The sequence below is a fragment of the Sebastes umbrosus genome, chromosome 12 (assembly GCF_015220745.1).
Source record: "Sebastes umbrosus isolate fSebUmb1 chromosome 12, fSebUmb1.pri, whole genome shotgun sequence".
Classification (NCBI taxonomy): domain Eukaryota; kingdom Metazoa; phylum Chordata; class Actinopteri; order Perciformes; family Sebastidae; genus Sebastes; species Sebastes umbrosus.
Window position 1 is genome coordinate 26,184,653 of NC_051280.1, and position 27,592 is coordinate 26,212,244.

The 27,592-nt window shown below is 40.4% G+C and overlaps 1 protein-coding gene across 2 annotated transcripts; it reads left to right on the forward strand.

The window, feature by feature from the left end:
- The first annotated feature begins 549 nt into the window (after window positions 1-549).
- On the forward strand, window positions 550-26,132 carry LOC119497833 (unconventional myosin-VIIb-like). Of its 2 annotated transcripts, none has more exons than XM_037786240.1 (50): window positions 550-662; window positions 830-866; window positions 1,073-1,174; window positions 1,293-1,445; window positions 2,564-2,632; window positions 2,754-2,869; window positions 2,958-3,085; window positions 3,976-4,118; window positions 4,452-4,565; window positions 4,672-4,825; window positions 5,816-5,892; window positions 6,045-6,164; window positions 6,558-6,700; window positions 6,864-7,074; window positions 7,721-7,856; window positions 7,941-8,107; window positions 8,278-8,418; window positions 9,504-9,662; window positions 9,855-9,947; window positions 10,243-10,337; window positions 10,549-10,633; window positions 10,780-10,881; window positions 11,503-11,619; window positions 11,726-12,043; window positions 12,166-12,438; window positions 12,531-12,686; window positions 12,780-12,848; window positions 12,956-13,080; window positions 13,311-13,437; window positions 14,551-14,670; window positions 14,847-15,020; window positions 15,174-15,401; window positions 17,506-17,673; window positions 17,779-17,896; window positions 18,719-18,845; window positions 18,957-19,123; window positions 19,216-19,397; window positions 20,313-20,422; window positions 20,620-20,774; window positions 22,079-22,232; window positions 22,337-22,492; window positions 22,605-22,710; window positions 22,973-23,086; window positions 24,129-24,216; window positions 24,296-24,402; window positions 24,490-24,675; window positions 24,833-24,949; window positions 25,044-25,127; window positions 25,675-25,794; window positions 25,894-26,132. In XM_037786240.1, exons 2-50 carry the CDS (start codon window positions 855-857, stop codon window positions 25,990-25,992), a joined length of 6,585 nt encoding a protein of 2,194 aa, XP_037642168.1. In that variant the 5' UTR covers window positions 550-662; window positions 830-854; the 3' UTR covers window positions 25,993-26,132. The 2 variants fall into 2 exon arrangements, with proteins under 2 accessions (XP_037642168.1, XP_037642169.1); XM_037786241.1 differs by having other exon boundaries at window positions 12,169-12,438.
- The last annotated feature ends 1,460 nt before the right edge of the window (window positions 26,133-27,592 follow it).

A 27,592-nucleotide genomic window follows, 5' to 3' on the forward strand; every position in this document is an offset into this window, starting at 1 on the left:
CTGTAACTCTATTGTAGCGCAGATAACTCACATTTACGTATTAGAGGGAGGTTTCCCCTTTAGGTTTGAAGTCCAACTTCTAGTCTGACCACACAGATAATCAGCCTAAAGCTGGTCCTCCTTCAAATCGAAAGATAGTTCCTTTAATCTCACATTTACATCTTTACTGCAGTGACAGTCCGTGAGATGCCTCCTATGATTTACACAGCCAGGGTCCAAAGGCTGCGCATAAATTCATTACAACACAGTCTACGTCAAGGCCATTTATACAAGGAGTTGTTTAATATCAATATATGAATGTGCTCTTGTTGCTTCGCTTGTTATTTTTACATGACTGCTGTTGATTGTTCAGATCAGACTGTGTTGCAGATTTCCCCCACACAAAAAAAACTAAAATGGGATCAACGTGATCGTGACCAAGAGATGACAAGGCAGTTATGCATAAGTTCAGTTTCTCTTCCTTCTCTTCCTTTCCATAACAAGCCGGTTCAAAGTCAAAGTGCCATAAAATCAATGTGTCAGTCGAAGGAGAGCTGCTGCTTCTACTCCTCCTTCTTCATATTGAAACGGATTCAAGAGACAAACAGCAGCTCCACGGCAGCCTGGAAGAGTGGCAATTCATGAAGTTCAGGACTGTTGGGTAGACCTCTGAATTGTTTTGTGTATGTTACATTACATGCTTTGTCATTCTGTTATCTGTTTTTGTAATGAATACTGTTTAGTTCAAGTTGTCTTTAATGCTGATGAGCTAAAAGTGAAGCTGAACGTGATTTGATGGAATCACTTTTGCCTTTTCTGTGAAACTCATCATATTGATTTCTTTGTGTAGGGAGTAGGAACGTCTTGAACTGGTGATGCTGAGAAAGGTAAGGCTGAAACATTTCGTTATGGACTTTATTGATAAGAACGCTGCTTCCCAGAAAGCACTATATGACTTGTTCCTGGACCTGCAGTCATTCATTCAAGGAAATAAACTGATAAAGGAAGCCCCATCATAAATTCTGTGTTCTGAAGGACATTAAAACACAAAAAGTGGATTTATTAACATTTATTTTGATCTGTATTTTCAAAGGGGGAGTGGGTCTGGGTGGACTCGGCCATCGGAGTACCCATCGGAGCGAGGGTCAAAGTCGCACCATCTGGTCAGCGGTTGCTGGTGGACGATGACGGAAAGGTAAACAACACCCTAGCTAAATTAATATGTTGTAAGTGTCACATAAAGCTGTCATTAAAAAAAATTAAAAAACGTTTTCAGCCTGGGATCCACCTTTTTATGTCTTTCTTCCTTACAGGAGCAGAGTCTGTCCCAGGAGCAGGAAGCGTCTCTCAGGATCATGCACCCCACATCGGTGGAGGGTGTGGCCGACATGATCAAACTGGGGGACATGACCGAGGCCGGCCTCCTCAGGAACCTGCTGCTCCGACACAAACAAGGCCTCATCTACGTAAGGCACAAACTGTGGTGTACTTTTGAAAGTGAACAAGCTGCCACCGGGGAGGCCGGGGGGGATGAATTTGACTTTTGCAAAGTGCAGATTCACCTAAAAATGTTTCTTGACTTAGGCTTGATTACTGAGAAGTGTAGAAATACACACTAGATTGAAGTACATTTTCTAAATTAGGTGATTTTTCGCGTTGAAAACGAGCTCATGCTATTTGTTACATTTATTTTGAAAGGGCTGGTTCACTCAAATGTTTTCCCAACTTGCCCTTGGTGGTAGGTTATTATTTAGCCATGCAGATATGTTGTTTTTTTCATGAGGATTTGAGTTATTGGCCTCATAGATTTCTGCAGCTGTACAATAAGTGAATGGAATATTATTTGTAGGGCTGTCAATCGATTAAAATATTTAATCACATTTTTTTATTTATTCAAAATGTACCTTAAAGGAGATTTGTCAAGTATTTAACACTCTTATCAACATGGGAGTGGGCAAATATGCTTGCTTTATGCAAATATATGTATATATTTATTATTGAAAATTAATTACACACAAAACAATAGTAAATATTTTTTTTAAAATATGCTCAAATCATTACATGGCAAACTGCAGCCCAACAGGCAACAACAGCTGTCAGTGTGTCAGTGTGCTGACTTGACTATGACTTGCCCCAAACTGCATGTGATTATGATAAAGTGTGCATGTCTGTAAAGGGGAGACTCGTGGGTACCCAGAGAACCCATTTTCATTCACATATCTTGAGGTCAGAGGTCAAGGGACCCTTTTGAAAACGGCCATGACAGATTTTCCTCGCTAAAATTTAGCGTAAGTCTGGAGCGTTATTGAAACTCCTTCCCAACAAGCTAGTTGGTACCAATGGATTCAGGTTTTCTAGCTTCACATGACGCCAGTATCCTCACTCTAGCTTTAAAGCAGGTCTGTGGATCATCCTGAGCACCTGGGACATTTTCTGGGAAGACAGAAAAATCATTTTTCAATGCTTTGAGCATCTCAAACAAACATTCATCTCCTTTGTATTGTGGTGGCAACGAAAATCTGGTGTCTCATAACCTGGGTAAATAAAAACCGAATGAACCGTCCTATATATTTTCTGATTGCAGACCTACACAGGCTCTGTGCTGGTGGCAGTGAACCCGTACCAGGATTACCCTCTATACTCAGGTGACCAGGTGAGACTGGCATTAATGTTCATACTACAGCTGCAGATCCCTTTAATCATTGAACGTTGAATGCCTTTATCATAAATTACGGTGATGTGTTTCATGCTGTGTGTATCCTGTTGTCCTTCAGGTGAAGTTGTACCACGGTCGTAAGCTGGGGGAACTCCCTCCGCACATCTTCGCCATCGCTGAAGCCTGCTACTGTAACATGATGCGCCATCTCAGGAACCAGTGCTGCATCATCAGGTCAGAGCGAATCACTCGCCTGGTTAGCTGTTGCCGATTGAATAGAAGAAGTGTTGTCAGGTTTTGATCACTATTTATTTTTCCTCAGTGGGGAATCAGGTGCGGGGAAGACAGAGAGCACTAAGCTGATCCTGCAGTACTTGGCAGCAGTCAGCGGGGAGCTCTCTGAACAGCAGATCGAACAGCAGATCCTGGAGTCGAACCCGATACTAGAAGGTACTACGTCAGCACAACTGTATTTCACAAACACGGAGACATGTAGTCAAACTCAGTAGACAAGCAACGAGGGATGCACCGATCCGACTTCTTCAGTCCCGATAGCGATACCTGGGCTTTGGGTATCGGTCGATACCGAGTACCGATCCGATACCAGTGTTTAGTTAATAAGCTGTATGCCTCACTGTGTGGAAGTGACTGGGATTATACTTTTATGTGTAAGGCAACATCAGCCTTGATTTAAACATTACTTTCCCACCAGATAAATACATAGATATACATTTACTGAATTGTTATTACCTCTGCCAAGGCCAAAGGTCTAGGAAGGAGGTTATGTTTTCACTGGCGTTGGTTTATTGGTTGGTTTGTTTGTTGGTTTGTCCGTTTGGAGGATTATTCCAAAAGTCCACGATGGATTTGAATTACATTTTTTGGAGGGGTGGGGTGTGGCACAATGAACAATCCATTCGATTTTGGTGGCGATCTGGATCAAGATCCGGCTTCGGGAATTGGTTGTTGATTCCATATACAGTAGGTGAGGTCACATCCCGCTTTCTCTGTTTGTTTTAAGCCCTGACGAAGACCTACAGTAATCGAAACATGTTGGCTTTTTTAATGATTTAGCCGCTACAATAAAGGCTTTTTAATATATTCTCTTACTTCTCAAACTTAAACAGGAATTAAAATTCCAGTATATAATGTATATAGTATTGAATTGAATAGATCGGCCCAATTTTCACCGATACCCGATCCAGCTATTTCAGTCAGTATCAGCCAGATATCCGATCCGGTATCGGTGCATCACTACAAGCAACGACTGTCTGTTGAAGCATACAGAAAGAGTGAAAAACTATAATTGCTCTCCAATGTTTCTGTTTTGTCCAACACAGCATTTGGAAATGCAAAAACAATCCGCAACGACAACTCCAGTCGCTTTGGGAAATATTTGGAGATCTTCTTCAGTAAGGAGGGAGTGATCAAAGGTGCTCGCGTGGAGCAGTATCTTCTGGAGAAGTCTCGTGTCTGCCATCAGGTGAGTTAGCTCTGGCCAAACACCTACTCGCTCTTCTAATCTCTTTAAAGGGCAGTTTTAAGCTGTAGACCTATAAAAGCAGGGCTGGTTAGATAAACATGCTGTTATCACGGGGCAACGAGCTCTCAGTGACCTCCGGAGAAAGTAGATTATTCCATGTTGCCCGTTATCTCTCTCTCTCTCTCACTGTACTGAGGAGTAAAAAACACACAAAGCCATGTGAAACGTCACTAGCTCATTTGACTGTGTTCATTCACACCCATTTGACAGAAAAGTGACACCTTTAGTTCATCTTTATGTAGCAATAATATTTTTTTTCCTCCACAACCTCAGGCCCTGGAGGAGAGAAACTACCACGTGTTTTACTGCATGCTGGCAGGAATCACGGCCGAGCAGAAGAAAACTTTGAGCCTCGGAGATGCTAAGGAGTACAAATTCCTTTCTAAGGTATTACAACAGCTACCTGCAGCTCATTTTGCCACCTCAACCAAAACATATGACACACTGTCTGCCTACATACATAATCCAAACTCTTCCCTCTCGTGTGCTGCAGGGCGGCAGTATCGTGTGTGAAGGCAGGGACGACGCTAAAGACTACAAGCGTATTCTCTCTGCGATGAAGATCCTGACCTTCTCGGAGAGCCAGTGTCACGAAATCCTCAAGCTGCTGGCGGCCATATTACACCTAGGGAACGTCTGCTTCAAGGGTGAGTGTACGCCTTTTTGATTATTGTAGTTTTTTCTTTTAAAATACACATTATATTTGATGTCAGGAATTTAAAAAACGATGATAAAACAGAGGGTGCATGCATTCAAGATGATAACACAACTATACTCCTAACTTTAATCAGTGTTGCCAGATTGGGCTGATTACTATGGAGGACCACAAGAGCCACGTAAATAGAATTAGAGCATTTAATTGATTAATGACTAATTGTACAATAAAATAGGCATTAATAAATGTGTTTAATTTATTAATCTATGAATAAATGGACAAAATTTCAAATTATTTAATTATTTGACATTTGAATGGGCACTGAGGGTGCTTTATGTTTTAATAATATATTTATTTATTGTGTTGAGTTGAATGTGCTACTTATTTTGTACTGTAATTACCTTGTGCCTTTTCTACCTTTTCTTTTCTTAAAGCTGACTCGGTGTAAACTGCTCAGAATTCCAGTGTACTTAGGTGCAAATGGCAAATAAAACTTGTGAATTTTGAATCTTGAATAAAAAGAAAAATTATAAAAAAATAATTTAAAAATTAAATATAAATCCATCAATAAATAGTTCAAATTTAAAAAGGGATTTTTACAAAAAAACACCATAAAACAGTCAATAAGTACATCATTTAAAAATATATTAATGAATTCATTAATAAATAATGGAATTTAAAAGTCTATTTAAAAATGCATTTTAAAGAGAGAAATAAATAACTGGATTCACAAATTGAATTGAAGAATACTGGGTTTAATCAGGCATTTAAAAGGGCAACTTCTTTTCCCATTTGCAACAGTTTATTGCATTAGTTCACCTTTTAAATAAATGTAGCAGAGCAAAAGTACAAAACTTCCTCTAATATGTGATGGAGTATAAGTAGAGTTACATTCCACCATTAGATGTAACCTCGCCTTCCTTATGAGCTGCTATTGTTGGTGTTGTTGTTGTTGTTACATTCGATCTCGTGTTCCCACCAGCCAACACACAAAATAACTTGGAAACCAGTGATGTCAGCAAGTCGGAGCACTTCAGCATCGCAGCATCAATACTGGAGGTAAGCACTTTCACGTCTAGTGACACTGAACGTGATTCTGTACGTTTCACACCGTGTTGCGAACAGGAGATTGAGTGAACCTGTCGCACCATTAACGGGTCATCATCATCCTTCAGCATTAAATGATGAAGTCCTCGTCTGTTTTTCTTCAGGTCCACAAGTCTTCCCTGGCGGAGAGTTTGACCAATCGCTCCTTTATGACCAACACAGAGCGGGTGACCAAACCCCTCAGCTGCGAACAGGCCTCTGACTGTAGAGATGCCTTCGTCAAGGTAATGAAGCTGACCCGGTGACGGTAAAGCAGAATGTCGTGTACTTCCTTATTGGATCCTGACGCTGGATAAAAAAGAAAGGAACACACCCTATAAATGTTGCGCACTACATTTTATAAGGAAGTGTCTTCATTAAACAGCATGAGGTCATTGTAACCTTTGATTGCAGAGAGAATAATTGCAATTTCTTTTAGCAACATTCATACAGTTTAAAAGAGGAGGATGCAAGCAGAGCTTACAGCAGTTGAATGTAGAGGGGGGATACAGGGATTTGAACAGACAACCATCCAGTCACAAGTACATTTCAGTGCTTAATATTCCTCAGTTTAGTTGGACTGATCACTCATGCTCAGAAGATCTGATTTAACTTGTAATTTGTGGCCAATCTCTCAGGCGATCTACAATAAGCTGTTCATATGGATCGTTGGGAAAATCAACAGTGTCATCTATAAGACGTTGACCAAAAGCCCCAAATCCTCCTTCCTGTCCATCGGCCTGCTCGACATCTTCGGCTTTGAGAACTTCACCACAAACAGGTCAGGACATTTCTACAAAGGCTGGGCGTAGCACGACTCTACGGTTACTTCAAACTTGAAGCTGAAGAATGAAAAGTTATTTTTATAAAACGATTATTATATCCTGAGAGTATTTGCTCAAAGTTACCGACTGCAGCTTTAATGTCACCCTGTCCCTTCGCAGCTTCGAGCAGCTGTGCATTAATTTTGCCAACGAGAAGCTGCAGCAGTTCTTTGTGGGCCACATCTTCAAACTGGAGCAGAAGGAGTACACGAAAGAGGACATTGTGTGGAATAACATCAAATTCAGTGACAATCAGAAGATCCTGGACGTCCTGGCTGTGAAACCCTGCAACCTGCTGGCTCTGATCGATGAAGAAAGCCATTTTCCAAAGGTGGTGGTGGTGCTAGACTGCGTTGCTTTTTAATCAATCCACACAACAAATATTATTTAAAGAGGACCTATTATGCTTTTGTGCTTTTTCCCTTTCCTTTGGTGTGTTATGTAGTTTTGTGCATGTAAAAGGTCTGCAAAGTTACAAAGTCCAGGCCAAAGGGAGTTACCTTACCCTGCAGAAACACTGCTCCTGAAGTCCCACCTTTTCTTACGTAACGTGGTGATGTCACCAAGTAACACATTTACCTGCCTATCCGCTAGTTTGGCACGCCCTCAAACAAAGCTAGTTAGAATGGAGCTGGAGCGAAGTCCGAAGAGTTTGGTTCGTTTGACCAATCACGACCGAGTGGGCCAGCTGACCAATCAGAGCAGACTGGGCTTTATGGCAGGGCGGGGCAGGAGGTCAAACAGAGCGTTTCAGACAGAGGGTGAAAAGAGGTGCTGCAGCACAGCCGGTATGAGAAAAGTAAATCGTTTTTCGAACATTAAAGCACGTTAACATGTTCTAGTAGAAACCCAAAATACAAGTATGCACCTAAAATTAAGCATAATAGGTCCTCTTTAAACTTTTACTGTAAAATCTGCCAGTTCAGTAAAATATTTCTGCTTGTTTTTAATTCAAAGTTCTGCTCGGTGTGTCACAGGGCTCAGACTTCACTATGCTGAACAAGATGAACCAGCAACACAATGGGAACAAGCGCTACATCGGCTCCAAAAGTGAGCGCGACACAGACTTTGGGATTCGCCACTTTGCAGGCGTGGTTCACTACGATTCCACAGGTACAAAAGCAAAAAGAAAAGTCCAACTAAAGACTAAATGCCTGCTCTGAGGTGCTCAGTAATGTTTTTTTTTTCTTTGTCAAGGTTTCTTGGAAAAGAACAGAGATGCCGTCAGTCATGACATAATCAAGATGGTTGAAACGACCACCAATAAGCTGCTCCATCAGATATTTGAGAATGAGCTTTCAACCAACGGTGTGAAGATTGGTAACAACAAGAAGGTCATCATGACACCTAAGAACTCCATACGGGTATGAAAGTATAACCTCATCATATTGCTATATATATAATGTAATTCACTTGTTTTGATGGACATGTATTTGAGATGTACAGTGGGATGCAGTGGACATGATGTCGCTGTGACAGTTGCCACTGCTGACTTGGCATCATGATTTTAGTCTCCTCTCTATCATCCGTGCAGGCCCAGACTGACACCCGTAAACAAGTGGCGACGCTGAGCGCTCAGTTCCGTCAGTCTCTGGACTCCCTCATGAAGGCCCTGTCCGCCTGCCAGCCTTTCTTCATCCGCTGCTTCAAACCCAACAATGAAAAGCAGTCTAAGGTGACTGACACAAGAGCAACTACAGCCACAGTTACACTCAATGGTTGATCAACATAACCGTATCATCATATTTGCTCAAAAGTTACCGACTGCAGCTTTAACTGAAGAGGATAAAATTAATTTCCCTTTCATCCCAGCTACCATCTGCTCTTGCACTGGATAAACAACGTCCTCTTCCTGTTTTGTGCTATAACGCAACTGAGCAAATTTCCTGGATAATACAACCTGATAATAAGCAATGTTTTAGTAGGAACTGGGAAGCTTTCCTCGCCTTTTTAAATTAGTACAATTTATCTTCCTTCATTATTTTTTTCAACCAAAGCAGTGCCGGTCTGTCGGTCCACCACTTTGGTCCAGTCTCGAAACAACTACTGGATGGATTGCCATGCATTTTTATACGGATTCATGGTGCCCAGAGGATGTCTCCTCCTCCTACGACTACTGCGATGGCAATCCCCTGAGTTTTCTTATTGTGCCACTTATCCTGTAAAATATCTAACATCTACTTGATGGATTGGCACACAATTCTGTACCGGCATTCATGGTTCCTAGACGAGTAAATCCTAAAGAATTTAGTGGTCCCCTGACCTTTCCTCTAGTGCCAATATGAAGTTGACATTTGTCATTTTGTGGGAAATGTCACAACAACTGTTGGATGGATTGCCATGAAATTTGGTACACACATTAATGTCCCTCTCAGGATGAATTATAATAGCTTTGGTGACATATCTTTTCGTCTCAATCTGGTCAACATTTCTATTTGTGCATTTGTTTGACATGTTATCAAATACCTGCAAAACTAATGACATTTCCAGTCGCCGTTGCATTTAGTGCTAATTACCAAATATGAGCATGCTAACACGCTAAACTAGGATGGTGAACATGGTAAACATTATACCTGTCATATTGTCATTGTGTGAGGAGCCTATGTACGTTACTTTTTCTTGCCTAAAAGTAATATCACAATAATAATAATGCAAACAAAACAGTGGACGAAGTAATATCCCTGTTGCTGTGAAGAAAGAAGATAAAGATGCTACTCGGGCCCAGAATATTCACAACCACTTTAATGTGCTCTCCTCCAGGCGTTTGACAGAGAGCTGTGCATGCGTCAGCTGAGATACTCCGGCATGATGGACACCATCCGCATCCGGAAGCTGGGATACCCAATTCGCCACACGTTCGTGGAATTCCTGAAGCGCTACAGGGTGCTCCTGAAGACGACCGTCTGTGACCCCAAAACTGTTAGTCGAGATGTAGTCCTGTTCGATGATTTCATAAAATCGGTGTCATATTTTGTGTGAAATCTAAAATGTTATTGCTTTACATGTCATTATGGTGGCCACAAAGATGGTTTACTTTCTTTATCGTCTTTCCCCCCCGGAGGAATTGGGGCCGTCATTAGTGTCTCTTCAGTATCTTTATTGTCTCTCCAGGAAACAGCTGCTGCCTGTTGTGAAGCCATCTGCAAGACAGTGATTGAAGGAGAGGACGAGTGGAAAATAGGCAGGACCAAGATCTTCCTGAGGGTGAGGATTATCATTCAAACCTTGTTGTACCAATGCTTTTCTCAATTGTTTCGACACAGTAGAACATCACTGCAGATTAACAGTAACCGTATTAACTGGTAAAGTGTTGAGAGTTGACATTACTTCCTCTTTTAGGTGATTTGTACACTGTTCACTCATTACTGTGTGCTGCAGTTGACTTGATGTTGTTGCTTTTTGTTGTAAGCTTTAGATGAACATTATTGCATCTGATTTCAAGGATTTTCTGGACAGATCAGAAAGCAGAAATGTGTCTTTTTTTCTCACTTTACTTCAGGATGCCCATGATGCCGTCCTGGAACGACTGAGGGAACAGCAACTCAGCAGCGTAGCTGTGGTGATCCAGAGGGTCATGCTGGGACACAAAGACAGGTGCAGCTTCTAAGAAGTGTAAAAGGGGAATTCACATAGAGGTTGAATTAGGTCGTGGGTACATTATCTTTGTTTATCTCAACAGGTCACTGTATAACTATACTGTAGCTAGGGATAGTGTTATTTTATTAATATACGTGATCAAATCAAATAGGGTGTGGTAAAAAAAGACATTGGGTGATGATTTAATTTACTTTTCCTCATTTTGCAGAAAGTGTTTCCTGAAGAAGCGGAGGGCAGCTGTGGTGTTGCAGAAGAACTGGAGAGCTTATAGACGGGAGCTAATGCGAAGAAAGGTCTGATGCTTAATAACCATTAATAGAACTTTATAGAGCTCGTACAGTAGCTGACATCATGATCTCTCCTTGACGTTCGCTGTAACTTATCTCAAGTCCACTGACCTTGTCCTTTTTTTTCCATTCACTCCTCCTGCTCCAACCAGCTCCAGCAAGGCTTTGAGCGACTGGTATCAAAGATCCGCAGTCGAAAGCTGCGGTCACAGTACAAAAGACAGCAAGTTGCAGCACTCACCATTCAGAGACAGGCACGTACTGGAGATACTGGAGATTAGCTTTATTCAGTTTTCATTGTAAATATTTAAATAATTAAAATTAATTAATTAATTAATTAGATATATAAAATGCATTCCCAATACACTATACTATATTTAAAATATAGTGAAATTATACACTTTAAAATAAACAAAATTATACTGTTTAAATATGTATATATAACAATTTTGTCCTTTATATATTTTGATATATTTTTTGTTTATTTTAAAATTTATAATTTCCATATATTTTAAATATATTACAGTGCATTGGGAATGCATTTTAGATATCTAATTTATGTAATTATTCAGTTTAGTTATTTAAGTAATATTGTGGAATTTATTAAAATACATTTTACCATTTTATTTTGAGGAATGGAAGTCTATTTTACAATTTTTATATGTTAAATGTATTTTGATTCCATTCCTATTATTATTATTATTATTATTATTATTATTATTAGTAGTATTATTATTACAGAGAAGCAAAAATACCTCTCATGAGGTCCATTTGCAACACAAAGACATTAATGAACTTACTAGTACTTGTAAGTATTAATAAGTATATTAATTAATTATTTAATAAGATAATTAATGATTTCTGGTAAACTGTAGGTCCGAGGCTACCGGGCGAGGAAAGACTGTAAGCAGAAGAGAGAGGCAGTCATACTGCTGCAGGCTTACAGAAGAGGAGTCCTGGCCAGAAGAAAAGCTCAAAAGATGAAGGATGAGGTAAACTAGAAATAACATCATGAATGTAAAGAAATAGGTTTGTTGTATTCAAACACCTTTTCACCGCCTCTTTCTCCAACCTCTCCCCACCCAACCCCCCTCACAGGCCGCACTTTTACGCCTGGAGAGAGAGAAGGACGCGCAGATTGCTTCGGAGTTAAAGCGGCGACTGCAAGCTATCGCCATATCACGGCGAGCTGACGAGGAGCCTGAGCCAATCGTTGAAAAGGATTCAAAGGACGACTCGTATGACCTCCAGCCCACGCCTCCTGAGGACCACTCGTATGACCCCCAGCCCACGCCTCCTGAGGACCACTCGTATGACCTCCAGCCCACGCCTCCTGAGGACCACTCGTATGACCTCCAGCCCACACCTCCTGTGGAAGTGGTAGAACAGAAAGCACCACAATCAGATAAATTTGAGGTCTGCTGATATTTCAGTTGTGTAATCTGTTTATGTGACATTAATAAATGTTTTACCTTTTTATCATATATAATGAATTTACTGCCTGAACCTTTGATATTAATTCTATTTTCACTGTTAAGAAGAGGAGGAACATGCCAGAGCCGGAGGAGGAAACCTCAGTCGAGACCTCAGAGCCGGAAATCATCGCCCCAGCCTCAATCTCTGCAACCCCCACCCCATCGCTGGACGAGGAAGAGGAGGAGGAGGAGGACGACGAGTTTGAAGACGGAAGCGATGAGTTTTCATTCTTCAAGTTCAGCATCCTTCACTTCCAGAGCAACCACGGCCACACGCACATCAACCAGAGACTCAAGCAGCCTCTCCTGCCCCACGATGACGAGGGCGATGTACTGGTGAGTGGACAGAGAGGCTTACTGTCAACTTCAAAGATTTCCACCTTTTGCCAAAAGCTCACTCCCAGTTTGTCTTCTCATTCTCCCTCCAGGCATGTCTGACTATATGGTGGATTATACTGCGTTACATGGAGGACATGCCAGAGCCAAAATCTGTGGACGCCATGTCTCTAGCGTCCAGCACCATCTCGCGTCATCCGCCTCGTAGGCAGGGCAGGAGGCTGAGCAGCCTGGTGGGATGGGACCAGGTAACATATTACAAACAAATGATCACATAGAGGATCAGCTTGAATGTCAAACATCAGTCATCAGTCTTCCCTCTTATTATCTTTTCTGAATAGAAAATAATGAGGAAGAACAAGAAAAAGCTCGGAGGTGGAATGAGAAAAGCTTCTGTCATTCTTGAGGAGGTCAGCACGAATGTTGCTACGATATTCATCACTCACTTATTATTTCTGTGTTGATTCATTAAGTGCGTTGTACGCTAATTTGTTCTTTTTCTTGTCATCTTTACCAGCCAGAAGACATGACAGAGGACGAGGACATCCTGGTTGGAGAGGGTCCGACGATGGATCGGCCACTTACATCTGTGGAAAAACTACACATTATCATCGGATACGCTCTATGGAGACGAGACATAAGGTAAAAAAATGGGATCATTGTTGACATGATAACGTCCAGATACAACGGAGAGACATTGTGCAGCCTCATAACATCAGAATCATATTATTCCAATCTGTTTCTTTTCCTTCCATCGTTAACATTTTATAACCACCTCCTGGAGGTTCTCGTAAATCCTGTTGCACTCATTATTCAGTTCTTCTTAAACTGTATCTGTCTTGTTTATCGTTCACGTTTCTCTGCCTGTGCAGGGATGAGATTTACTGCCAGATCTGTAAGCAGCTGGTGAACAATAAGAACAGGAGGAGCCGTATGCAAGGCTGGAGCCTTCTCTCCATCTGTCTTGGGATCTTCCCCCCCACAGACCTCTTCATGGAGGTCAGTCTGCAGCAAGTCATTCAGTGATGCAGCAGCTTGTTATTAAAGTACTTGTTTTCTTGTTTATTGCATGGTGTCATTTTAAGGGAAAAACATAATTTTTCATGCACCGGTCGGCTATTTTGTGTCCATAACATGTCTTCTTTCAGACTAGTGGAAAGAAAACAAAATACACATTTATGTGTTTATTTTACTATGCGTAGATTTCTCCTAAATTCATCATAAGTTAGCATTAGATAATGCCTCATTTGCATATTTAAACATAACATTTCAGAAAACTTGTAATACAAAAAATAATTGTCTTAATGTAAGTAATCAACTGGGGAAGTTTCATTGATATTTATTTATTTGACCCTGTTCCCCTGTAGTGTTTCCAAAATGTATGGAATTTTACAATACATATCTTGAGAGGCCGTTTTCTCAAATGAGGTTCTTCTCATATTCTGAGCCAGAAATCTCCACTTCAGCAGCTCTTACATCCCCCAAACTTTCCAGTTTCATTCCTATCTATATTCTGAATGTTGTTACAGAGAGGTTTGTTCATACATCCTTCATAGCCTGATTTATAGAACATTTTATTCCTAAAAACATGGCGAAAATGGATTTGTTTTCATGGCTGTTAACAAAAAAAAATCCCTCTTTAAAAACCTTTGACTCTAAGTAATACCTAATTTGCATATTTAAGCATAATTGTTTGGGAGAACTTGTAATATAAAAATACTTAATGTAAGTAATCAACCGGGGAAGTTTCATGGTGATATCTATTAGTTAAAAATTAATAAATTAATATATATATACAGTATATATATATATGAAGAACCATAAAAAACAGATTACGCCCACCGGCTGTGTTGATATGAACAAAGCAGTAAAATAAGATAAGATCAAAAACACTGGATAAACATCGTAAAATGTAGATAAAGAGTTACAACCAGATTACTGGGGAAAAACTGAAAAAAAAAAAAGCTTAAGTAGAATATGGCGATAATGGACACCTTTACTCTATATTCTCATCATCTGCTGCAACCTGAACTTTATGTATTTTTAATGCAACAGTCAAACATTTGGCAGTATATTTTATTTACCCTGTTCTTATTCTACTCTGTCCCACAGTATTTGGAGAGTTTTGTCCGCAAAGGGCCAAGCGGTTATGGAGAATACTGCACTGAGCGCCTGCGTCGTATAGTACTCAACAGAGAAAGAAAAGAGTTGCCCTGTTGGATTGAGCTCCAGGTAGAAACACTGAATCACATTTTTCTCTTGTAGTTATGGTGACTTTTTTTTTTGTCTGCATCTTCTTTTGACATCTTGACCAGGTTTATTGTTGGAAACAAAAGATTTTCTTGATCAGTCAGCTATGAAATCCTAATTATTGGATCCAGTTTCATCTTCCTTCTCCCTACTGACAGGCCGCAAAATCCAAGGAGCCCATAGATGTGACTGTGTCTCTACTGGACGGCCGCACTGTCAGTTTACAGCTGGACTCGGTCTCCACCTCTGCTGAAGTCTGTCAAGCTGTGGCTGACAAGATCGATCTTACTGACACATATGGATTCTCCCTGTATATCAGTTTTTATGACAAGGTGGGCTTTACTTCCTTTCTTGTCTCGTCATATCCATTCAGACCTTCCCCACCTCTATATGCATAAATATACTGTGAATACTTCATATTGTTTAATCAATAGTGATTGTAGAGAACCACACTCGCTCTAACCTTGCTGGTGTTTGGTCTCCAGATGTGGTCTCTGGGCAGCTGTGGGAAGCATGTGTTGGACTCAGTGTCTCAGTGCGAGCAGGAGACGAGGAGGCAGGGCCGGCAGGAGAAGGACGCCCCCTGGAAGCTCTCCATCCGCAAGGAGGTGTTCACCCCCTGGCACGACTGCTCAGTAGACCCGATCAGCACGGATCTAATCTACAGACAGGTCATCAAGGGAATCAAGATGGGAGAGTACACCACTGACAAGGTGAGGCTCGGGAGTGAGACGACTTTGTTTACTTATACATACTTATTATAACTTTATTCCTGATGTGAAGATAAAAGACAGAAGCCAATATTTGTCTGGTCACGGGGTGGATTTCTGTCTGTCATAGATGTTAATTTAATATTGAAAAAGCATAAAACTTTTTATATGGTGAAGTAGCAGTGATTTACCAGACTAAAAATATCTGCCCCGTGGTGTGATGTCACACTAGGAACAAATAACGATATTGAGGTTAGCATCCCACCAGATATGGTCTCTGGTTGACCAGGTTGGTTAAAGGTAGGGTTGGCAGTGCTGTTCAATCACATTTTAGTTTTATTGGTTTAAATTCTCATTACATCCTGACAAATAAATCTGGTATCTGTGGCTGTCACAGGACTGTAATTGAGTGCTCCAGGGATGATGTATTTTTGTAGGCCAATTAGGAAGTTAGCATCGCCCTGGTTCCCTTTGCAAAAAGCCAATGGGATTTTTCCATTGGGTTTTGGACTATTGCAGAAAATAATCTCTGTGACAAACACACGTTTATGATGCTTACACGTTTTGTTCGGCAAGATAATCTCCACAAATGAACACCACTTTTATGATTTTTGAAGCGTGAATGTTATCATCAGAAGTAAAAACTTAACGTTTGGATATAAACGAACTACACCACGATCGCATGAGCGCGAGTATACACAACGAGGCTGTAGAGGAGGACGAGTCGGTGTGATGACGTTTAGTAGTCTCATTTAGCCACTTGTTAGCCTCGCCTTTTTTAAGACACATAAAGGCTTCAAAAAGCACAAGTCGGGGTATTTATTGATGCATTTTATGTCGTAGAACAAAACGTTAAAATCTCTTAAACTTGTGTTAACCAAATTATTTCAGGCATCTAACTAAAAAACATTGACTCCCAGACGAGGGAACCGGAAGAGCTAAAACGTAAACTCATTTCTGGGTTTTAGGACTCTTTCCTGTAGTACTCTATAAGCCCATCCAATCATTTCTCTCACCGGAGTCTTCCACTAGCTGCTGGCTTGACAGCTGTCAGTGCTAACAATAGCCATGTTTGTTGTTTACATTCATAATGCTAATTTTGGGGGAGTGGCTTTTGAGGGAAGCCTGAAGGAACGGAGTGTCGGTGTTGCAGACTTACCAACTTTCTCTCTAGATTTAGGGACTTTTGGAGCTAGTGCTGCTGGGATCATTTTTAAAATCTAGTGTACTCTTGCTAGTTTCTCAGCATTACCGACCCGACCTTTAAGGCCGGCAAAACTCTCTACAAATAGCGGCCCATGTGTAATGAGTTTTGCTAATACTTTGAAACTTAAAGCTGCTATAATCAATATTTTTTACATTCACAATGGGTCAAATGGCTATGTGCAATGTGAAAGGAGTCGCTTATCGTCAAACACCCACGGAGAACTCTGCGGTTCCCCTCAGCTCTACGGAGCGTTTTAGCGTCTTTCAGTTCATTGTTTTGGTTTTGCATCCCGCAACTGTACTGTTTTGGTTCACTCCCACTGACTGCGCTAATCAGCGTAGTTTCCAGCACTAACAGGCAGCACACTGTACACTACCTTCCCAGCACCAGAGTTAGCAACTAGCATGAACATAGCGGAGCATTTAGCAGCTAATGAGCCAGATTTTTCCCTCAGGAGTTGGTGGAGACCAAAACAGAGCAAAAAAAAGAGAGTGAATATTAGACTTAGATTTGTCATGTGGCCTGAAACACGACTCTAAATGAATGCTAATGTTGCTCCTACCTGCTAGATATGTGCATAAGCGACTGTTTGCTGACATGGTGATGATATGTGAGTGGGTTTACGGCATTTTAATGCAGGTTTAAAGAATAGAGCAAAAGATAGAAATGTTACATTTTTATTATTTTTTACATTCACCCTGTTAACATATAGCTCATTAGACAGCAACAATAGTATGGGATCCACTATGACGGCGTTATACTGTAGTAGATATCCTATCCTATGCAATTTCCTGTTGCAGCCTGATAAATCATATCAATGTGCAGTCCAAAATACGCAACAAAAAACAATAAACCGACATGTGTAAACTGTATCCGATAAAAATGTGTTGCATCTCTCAGGAGGATGAATACGTCCAGATGGCAGCAAAGCACTATTACATCAAGTTTGGTTCTGCATACAACAAAGACGACGTTCGTACGGTGGTTGACGAGTGCATCGCCACGCCACTTATTGAGAACAAATCTATGACAAAGTGGATTCAACTCATCAGCGCAGCACTCTTACAGGTACAGTGTGTTCTAGATGATTCACCCTCCAGTTTCATTTCTTTATCACACGGGCACAATAAAGGTGAGTCACCTCAGGATAATTCTCACATCCTGATCCTACAGGGTCCTTATGTCAACGGGAAGCAGAAAACAGACAGCGTAAAAGGCGAACTGGTCAGCAACGCCCAACACGCATGGCCCCTGCACTTCTCCAAGTTTTATGAAGCGACTTGGATATCAGGTCAGTCAACCTAAGCCCCGTTTCCATCACAGGAACTTTCCCCCAGAACTAAGAACCTTTTGAGGAACTCATTGCGTTTCGACCACAGGGATTAGGATCTAAATTAAGTTACGGGGACATTTTACCCCCCAAAAGGCCCTGGTTGTGAGGTAGTACTTTCTGAAAGTACAAGAACTTTCAGAGTGGAGTTTGACTGTCACTGATTGGTAAAATCAGTTAGAGTAAAACACACACACAACTATAGATTCAGCGTTTTTTCACATTAAACTCTGTGAAATTACAGTTGAGTTCGACCAAAGCACACTTGGTGATTGTTGTAAAGAGTAATGACGACGGTTTAGGTGAGTTTTATTTTGTTTCTGTCCAGTTTGAATGAAGTGTTTTACGATGCTCCGCTACGTACAGCTGATCTCAACATAAACAAAAACACATGTGGATGATGGCGCAAGCTGAACGGAGGGGGGGGGGGCAATCGTACTCGGCACCTTGGAGGGGGTCTGCGCTCTGCCATTCTAGTTCCACATGTCTTTGTGCCTGTATGACCTAAAATGCTTTGGATTTATTGTTTATTTTAAAAGGAATTAAACATTGTAAAAGGGTAAAGAACGTATTCCTACTGCAGCTGGGCTTACTGCAGATGACAGTCACCATTTAATGTTGTTAATATGTGAAATATGTAACACACACTCTGCTATAATCCTCTAAATTACTCATTTAGTGTGCATCCCCACTGAACTTTGATTACCAGCTGCACTTCGAGAAATGGCAGACCACTTTACAACCCTGCTTCTGAAATGTTTTTATTCCCACATCTGTTCACAGGACCTCCTTTGCCCAAATGCTGGTTTGTTGTGGCTGTTAACTGGAACGGCATCTTCTTCATGGATGGAAGAGACAAGATGCTCCTTGAGATTCCTTACCTTGAAGTAAAGGAAATGCGTATGATCAGGTATGGACAACTTTCATTTTGTTCTACTAATATAATATTTTTTTGTTTTTAATTTACTCCCTTGCAAAACATTTTAATTGAGTTTGTATCCTATATTTATGACCCGTTTAGTGAAGGTATTTTGAGTGGTCAGTCAGTGAATTTGACCACAGTCAGAGGAGAGTATGTCCTGAAGTGTGGGGAAGCTGCGGACATGGCGGCACTTACAGAGAAAAACCTGGAAGGGCTGAGACAGCGCTCAGTGTATGCACTGGCTCAGCATGATGCCAGTAAAATAGGTGAGAGTCTACAGCGTGTACAGTATCATAGTAGGCTCAAACACACTTGCACATATGAAGTCTGTTTTATCCATCTCGGCCCCTCTTTACAGACGACCCCACGTTCCTGGTTTGTAAGCGAGGGGACCTGCTGCAGCTAGAGAAAGATGAAAAAAGTTCTCCTGATAAGAACTGGATCAACGCAACCAACCAGCGGAGCGGTGCCAGCGGTGCCGTCTACAAGGATACGATGCAGTTCCTGCCGACTCTAGAGAGGCCCAATGAGGATATGCTGGTAGAGTTACCGTTACATGTTATACTTCTCTGGAAGAATGGATCTGACTGTTTGTGTGTTGTATGTTAACAGCTGCAAAATGTATATATTTCAGCAGAATGAAACATCATAAACACTGTACAAATAGGACATTACTGTGAATCAGTGTAGACAGTATATGTAGATTTTAGATATCGGTTAGGTCAGGGGTGGATTTTTTTTTTTTAATTATTGGGAACTGTTTTTTTGTTTACATTTTAATTTTTATTTATCATTGTTGTAGGTCTATGGTACGACGGAGTATTAGGTCCACATTGAGGAAAAAAAAATAAATCTGAGATTATAAAGTAGTCATTTTATGTGTTATTTTCTTTTTTTCTCGTAAAGTTATGACTTTTTTCTCGTAACATTACAACTTTTTCTCATAATATTATGACTTTATTCTGGAAATCTCAGGGTTTTTTCCCTCAATGTGGCCCTAATACTCCGTCGTACATTTGCACTTTGGCCCTCACTGCATTAGACTTATATACTATATACTTAGACTATAAACTGTGTTACCTTCATCACAATAATCAAATGTTTTGCGGCTCCAGACAGATTTTTTTTTGTTGTTTTTGCCTTAAATGGCTCTTTTGATAGTAAAGGTCACTGACCTCTGGGTTAGGTCGTTTGGTATGTAAATATAGCCTATAAATACAACTGTTCTTAGTATTTACATAATTTAACAATGTCTCAAAAACTAAAGAGGCAAATATGCTAATTTACAACAATAGACACCAACAGTAATTGACTTTCTTCAAGTCTACAGAGGGCTGCACATGTACAGACAGTTTCAGGTCTACATGAATGGATGTAGCAGTGGATCCATGAGTATGATGGTTCCTACGAGCCCCCCCATGTGGTGTAACCAATGAACTGCTTCTGACCCATCAGGAACTGCTCAGTCCAGGCCAGCGGAAACCTTCAACAACACAAAACACCACACAGAGAGAGGACACAGTGGCTCCTGTCTCTTTAAAAGAGTTTGCACTTGACAACTTCAGGTATTGATATCACATGAGTCACTTCATTATTATTTTTCAAATATTGAATATTCATCTAACACTAAGTCAGATATCATCATCATAACTTTTAAAAAAAAGCTTTTATATGAATACCAGGTTGTTTTAAATATTGCAAAGAGCAAAAAAAAACACTTAAGAAGCAAGCACGTGCTCACAGTGTTTCCTCGCTGTCGCAGGCCTGCAGGTAAAGATGTCGGTCGACATGGTGCGTCCAAAGGGGTCAGCAGGGAGAAGCTGTGGGCGAGTTCCAGAGAACCTCTCAAACAGCCGCTGATGATGAGCCTGGCCCGCAACACTGACCTCAGCAACATGGCCTGCAACGCCTTCACTGATATCCTTTAAACTAATGAACAGTCTGTTATCGGTACTTTTCTCAGAGAAAAAAAGCCTCAGCCTGTGTGTCATGAAGCAGCGAGAAAATCTATACATCTATAGACACATTTTATATTAAAGATCAGCAATATGGGCGCCTGGGTTAGCTCAGTTGGTAGAGCGGGCGTCCATGTATCAAGGCTTGGTCCTGACCGCGGCGGCCCGGGTTCGAATCCAGCCTGTGGCCCTTTCCGCATCCACTCTCTCTCTCCCCCCTTTCCAAGACTCTATCCACTGTCCTCTCAATAAAAATGGAAAATGCCCCCAAAAAATAACTTAAAAAAAAAAAGTATTTAAAAAAAAAAAAAAAAAAAAAAAGATCAGTAATATCACAATTTAGTTTAAGCTGCAGGCTTGTTACTGTAGCAGGCCTGCTAGATCTAGCACTAGCTAGTGGTGGCCACTGGTGGTGGTGAAGACAACAACTCCCATGATCCCATGCTACTTCACAGTAGGGTTGGGCAATATATCAATATTGTGATATGAGACTAGATATCATCTTAGATTTAGGATATCGTAATATAATATCGCGTAAGTGTTGTCGTTTCCTGGTTTTAAAGGCTGCAGTAAAGTAAAGTGATGTAATTCTGAACTTACCAGACTAGCTGTTCTATTATTTGCCACTATTATAACCAAATTACTGATTACAAGTTATCAAAAATTGTATTTTCTAAATACTTTATGAACGCACCAATTTTCTCCGTCGCCCAGCCCTCCTTCACAGAGAGATATCTGTAAAATATTCAAATACTTTCCGCAAAATATTTTTAATTGTCTTTCTACTGTAATTTTCAGTCAATTACTTTGAATCTGTACAAATACTATTAATAATTACCCTTAAAAAAAACAAAATTACTTTTAAACGCATGCTTAAATACTGTAATTTTAAGGAAAAAAACACTTTGAATGACTTACTGAATTCTGTCATTTTACATTCATTTCTTCATTATCATGAATGGGAAAAATCTGTAAAATATTACCTCATATTTAATGTAAATTTACATTTAAAATCTATGCAAATACAATAAATTGCCACTGAAATATAATATAATAGTAATAATAATACATATTAATTCATATAATATCTGTAAACAGACATTTATGGAAACAAGGGGGGGAAATCTGTGAAGAAATACAGAACATTTCCTGTAAAATAACTTTTTTTTTTATAGTGTGTCTAGAACACATAAAGAGACTATATGTGTTACAGATCCTAGTCTAGTTTCATGACTGTCCGTGTGAATCCTTAACCTTGGCTGCTACCTATCCTGAAGTACATGGGCGATTACCCCATCAAACATGCTCGCAGTCCTATAGAGCTGACCGACCAGATCTTTGGTCCAGCCACCCTACATGACGCTCTGCAGGATGAGATCTACTGCCAGATTATGAGACAGATGACCAGCAACAACAGCAGGTGCTCCCTCCGTGTGTCACTCTGTATGTTAATGCATTCACACGTAATCGAGAGCCAACATATCCAATCCTCTGTGATTTTTCTTGCCCTCCCTCTCTCTCCAGGTTGAGTATGGAGCGTGGGTGGCAGCTCATGTGGCTGTGTTCGGGCTTGTTCCCGCCCAGTCCGAGTTTGATGCAACACACTGTGCGCTTCCTGGAGTCGCGGCCCAGAGACCTGCTGGCTGCCGGCTGCCTGCAGAGGCTGCGTGAGATGCGCAGGTCAGGCTGGAGATAAAGAGATTATTGCATGCTTCATTCCAAATATACTGTGCATATTGTGTATATTTGTGTGCGTGTGCAATACATTTATCTGAGTGCTTTGTCCCCTCAGTAAGGAGCCCAGGAAGCTTCCTCCCCATCCGGTAGAAGTGGACGCCATCCAACAGAACAGCACCCAGATCTTCCATAAAGTCCACTTCCCAAATGACACGAGTGATGTAAGACACAGCAGCCCTCTCCTCTAAACTCTTATATGAGGTGTCATTTAGTGATAAACTTTGATCATGACATTGATATTAACTGGCATTACATCTTTCTGTTTATTAATGGAAGGAAGTCGGAACTAACCTCTAATTTTCCCCTGCATGTATTTTTAACATGAGGTTCTAAAATGACTTCCAAATGAATTGAGATATTATTACACAGTCCATTTGAATTTCAGCGAAAGTTTCTAGACTTACTGTTCTTACCTTTGTGCAGATAATTGAGGTGAAATCGACGACGACAATCGAAGGCTTGTGCAGCAGCATCGCCTCTCAGCTCAGACTGAGCTCAGCTGACGGATATGGCCTGTACCTGAAAACCCTGAGCAAGGTTCAGTATTTGTTTTAGCCATTAATTACATCGTATGTTTTCTTTAGTGCATAATCACCTGAAAATAAGAATCGTTGTTGTTTCGTTAGCTTAGAATGAGCCGTTTATAGCCCCGTTTCCACTGCAGAAACTTTACCCCGGAACTAAGAACCTTTTGAGGAACTCATTGCGTTTCGACTGCAGGGACCAGGGTCTAAATTAGGTTCTGGGGACATTTTATGAGACCTTTTTACACCCGAAAAACGCCCTGGTCACAGACTAGTACTTTCTGAAAGTACCAAAACTTTCGGGATGATCGTTGTTGAATGGTAAAAAACACATACACAGCGCCGCTGCTTCGATGGCTTCAACTTGTGTGCCGCTTCATTCATAAACGAGAAAGTACTCTAGTATTGATTTAGGACCGTTTTAGGACGAGGGGAGAACATGTCTCTTTGTTTGATAACATTGAAGGTAAGGTTAGTCTCTGCTGTCTTCCCGATTCATTAAAAAAAAGACAGAGAGTAAAAAGAGAGAGTGAGATCGCGGGGGCGAGCGGTAATGTTAGAAGAGGGATACATCCCGATGGTGCTGTGAATGAGAGAAAGAGAAGTTATTTTCTGATGGTTTCATGGAGGTTACGTTCTTTCGGTGGAAACCCGGCCTATATCTACATACGGACCGGGGCTTCACGGAGCCGGCCGCCATGTTTTCTAAAGTAGCCCAGAACGGACAAACCAAACACTGGCAAACACTAGATAGGGCCATTTAACGTTTTCACGTCGGCCACTGTAGTTCTCCTACACGCTTGGCACATATTGGTCGCAATCTGCAACCTCACCACTAGATGTCACCTACACACTGCACCTTTAAGGGGACATTTAGTGGTTTGGTTTGCATTGATAATGTGACTCATTTTGATGTAAAAAAAAAACAAAACACTGCGACAATGATCTCTTCTAGACCGGTGAATTTAAAATCTGCACAAATACTGACTGGAATAACCAAGGCCCTGCTTCTCCCCTGTTTAACATAATGATGTTATTCTGTTTTGTATTCTCAGGTGATAAGCTTGGAGGAGCAGAAATATTTTTTTGACAGTTTAAGGCAGACTTCAGAGGCTCCTAAGAAAGGAAAAAAAGTGAAAGATGGTAATGCTTCATACTCACACCTTCAGGTTTTTATAGTCAGTGACTCTCCATATTTATAATTGGGGGTTTTGTTTCCAAGGCAACCAGGCCAACATGGCCTACCTGGTGATCTTTAAGAGGAAGCTCTGGTTCAACGTGAGCCCGGGGAAAGACCTGGTTGCAGACCTCACGTTCCATTTCCCACAGGTATTCAACAAAAACACGCCTGGCTTTTACTCTTTTTGTCACAACAGAATTGCCATGACACGTGACCTCTTTTTTGCCTCCATATAGGAAGTGCCTAGGTACCTGCGTGGATACCACAATTGCACCAAGGAGGACATGACCAACCTGGGTGGGCTGCTCTTCAGAACAGAAGTGGATTCAGACAGGTCGCAGTTTGTCATGATCCCCAGAATGCTGAGGGAGCTGGTTCCTGCTGACCAGTTAAAGATCATGTCCCCTGAAGACTGGAAGAAGGTAAAAAGGAAGGAATGTACAGAAGCAGAGCAGAAAATGTATGACATGTTAATTCCTAAACCTAAATCTTTGGGAGAGGTACCAGGAGAGAACTAGCTTTCACATGGCCTGTGTCGGGGGGTAAGGGATGTCCACCTGATTTTTGTTCTACTTGCAGCACATCATCTCCGCCTACAACAAGCAGAGCGGCCTCACGGTGCAGGAGGCCAAAGTCGCCTTCCTGAGAGGCATTTCCAGTTGGCCAACCTTCGGCTGTGCCTTCTTTGAAGCTAAAGTGAGTCACCGGGACGAAGTGACGGCAACGTTTGCACACAACAATTTTGAGGAAACTTGTTTTGTCACATTATGATTTCATTTGACTTTTGCAGCAAACGTGTGAATCTAGCTACCCAAATGCAATTTTGATCGTCGTCAGCAAGCAAGGTGTCAGCTTCATAGACCCAAGTACAAAGGTCAGTCTTAAATCATGCATATTAATATGCATCCTCTTCCTTATTAGTGTGGATATGTTTGTCTTGTTGCGTGGTAGTATTTTATCACATTTAATCTCCGGGTACGTTCCATATCGCATACTTTTTCTTTATACTTTTAGTACACACGGCAGCTGCCCTTACAAAGTATGTACTGTTGCATGCAGTACTATTGGGACATACTACTTCGTCATAACATTGTGCCTCGAACTTTTTTTGACCCTCTTGCTCATATCCGCTGCACAGAGGATTGTGGGTCAGAATAGTGAGAAAAGCATGCTGGCATGCATACTGCAAAATGTGACCGGATACAGTAGGACATCCTGGTATTTTTGGATTACTGTGTTTGACATATTATGCATTGGGACATACTAAATTTTTTTCTGGCATACTAAGTAGTATGGTAGTCTTGATATTGGAACGCACAGTCAGTTTATGATATTTTTATGCTAACCTATCGGGCTTTGTCTTTATTGGTAACAAACCATCCAATCTTAATGTATCTTATAATCATACTGTAAACCTTTAGGAGCTGCTGGTCATGCACCCGTTCAGCCGCATCATAGAGTACCAGAGCGAAGGCGGCTACTTCGAGATGACCATCGGCACCCTGGTGAGGGGCATCGCCTTCGTCTGTGAAACCCCACAGGTCAGCAGCTGCCTTTTTGAATTTAATTTCCTAATGTCCAAATATTTCTTGCAGAACACATGATTCTGTAAATCTGACTTTCATTTCCTCCTTTTCCAGGCCGACACGATTGTGGACCTTCTTAGATCGTACATCACCATGTACGAGAAGCAGCATCAGCATCCGGCCTTTGCACCAAGGAAAAACATGTTTTCCTGAACAGACTGAGCTGCTGCGATTGATATGCACCCTTGATCAATCTCTTTAAATTAATTTATTTGTGTACTTTAAATGGCTAAATTGTCCCCAAAACAGATTGCCTCTACTAAAAAAGATAGTGATATTAAAATTTTATGTCAGATTTAGTGTCATTTGTCTTTTTTTTTGTCTTGACAGCAATTCCTAACAAGTGCCACTCAAATTTAGTTCCATCAACCTTTGACATGTCCAACATTGAGTAATTTATCCTAAGATATTTAACTATTGCAGTCACAGAAGAGCGAGTATATTTTCCTGCTCCTTCATTTAGCTGCAGTAGATTAACCTTAATTTGGCGTTTTTATATATTTTAGTGCTCTGAATTACCTCTAATTTCACTAATAGTGGTTTGTATTACGCATTTCAAGTTCCATCCCTCTCAATAATAATGCAATGTTTTCAAGACATAGATGCATGAAGTGGTGTTGAAATGTCCTTTTCACCATTAGTCCCATAGTGCCCTTTACATTGGAATATTTTCCATTTTCTCTCTTTTTTTCTTCTGGCCTTACAGTGAGGTCCGCCATTTATGATTTTATTTAGAGACATGAAATGCATGTTAACAGACCATTATACTTTACATACTTTCTTGTTTGATGGACTTAGTTTTCTGTACGCTATACACAGCCTAAAAGATGCCGAAATTATGTTGGAAAAACTGATCAAATACAGGATTTTACCTGAAAGTCCAACATGAATCAGATTTATTTGCCAAGTACATACTGTACATAAAAGGAATTTGACTCTGGTTTTATATATATATATATATATATATCTCAATGTACTTACACAGAAATAGAAATAGCAGCAAGGGACAATGATAACAAAGCTGGACAAATAAAGATAATAAATAGACAAGACTGTTATGTACACAAGTAGTGAAAAAATAGGTGTATATATAAATACTATATAAATATATATATAAAAGCACCAATGACCAACAATAAAATAAAACATCTACATACAAGTCAAGTATTCTGTAAGTTGTAAACAATACAAATAGTGCAAAATAAATACTGAATAGATATACATGGACTGGATGATTATATACAGTATTACAGTATATGACTGTATACATTAAGACATGTAAAATGTTCATCCAGCTACATCTCCATTTGTGATTTTATTATTGTTAGCATTTTTCACTGAGAAAGTTAGCCTACGATGCTAAAAGATAAATTGCAATTCATACCTAATATTTATATTATCTAGGCTATAATTATTTCATATTTTGTTTATCTTATGGTCCTCCAAGGAAATTTCAAAATAATGTACATATGTTCATACATGTTTTCACTATATATATATATATATATATATATATAGACACATATACTTGTCTTTTTTTAAATGAAATTTTAATAAATTGTTTGATTATCATCTAAACTCAACAAAATTTAATTACCTCATTCATTCATACCCAAAAGCTTATATTATAAAACTGTATATATATATATATATATAGCATGTTGAGAATCTCTTTTTCTTTAAAATCCAGAACTGCTGACTTTAGTACACAACCTCAAAAATGTCAAGATTATTTTCTGGCGAATGCAAAATA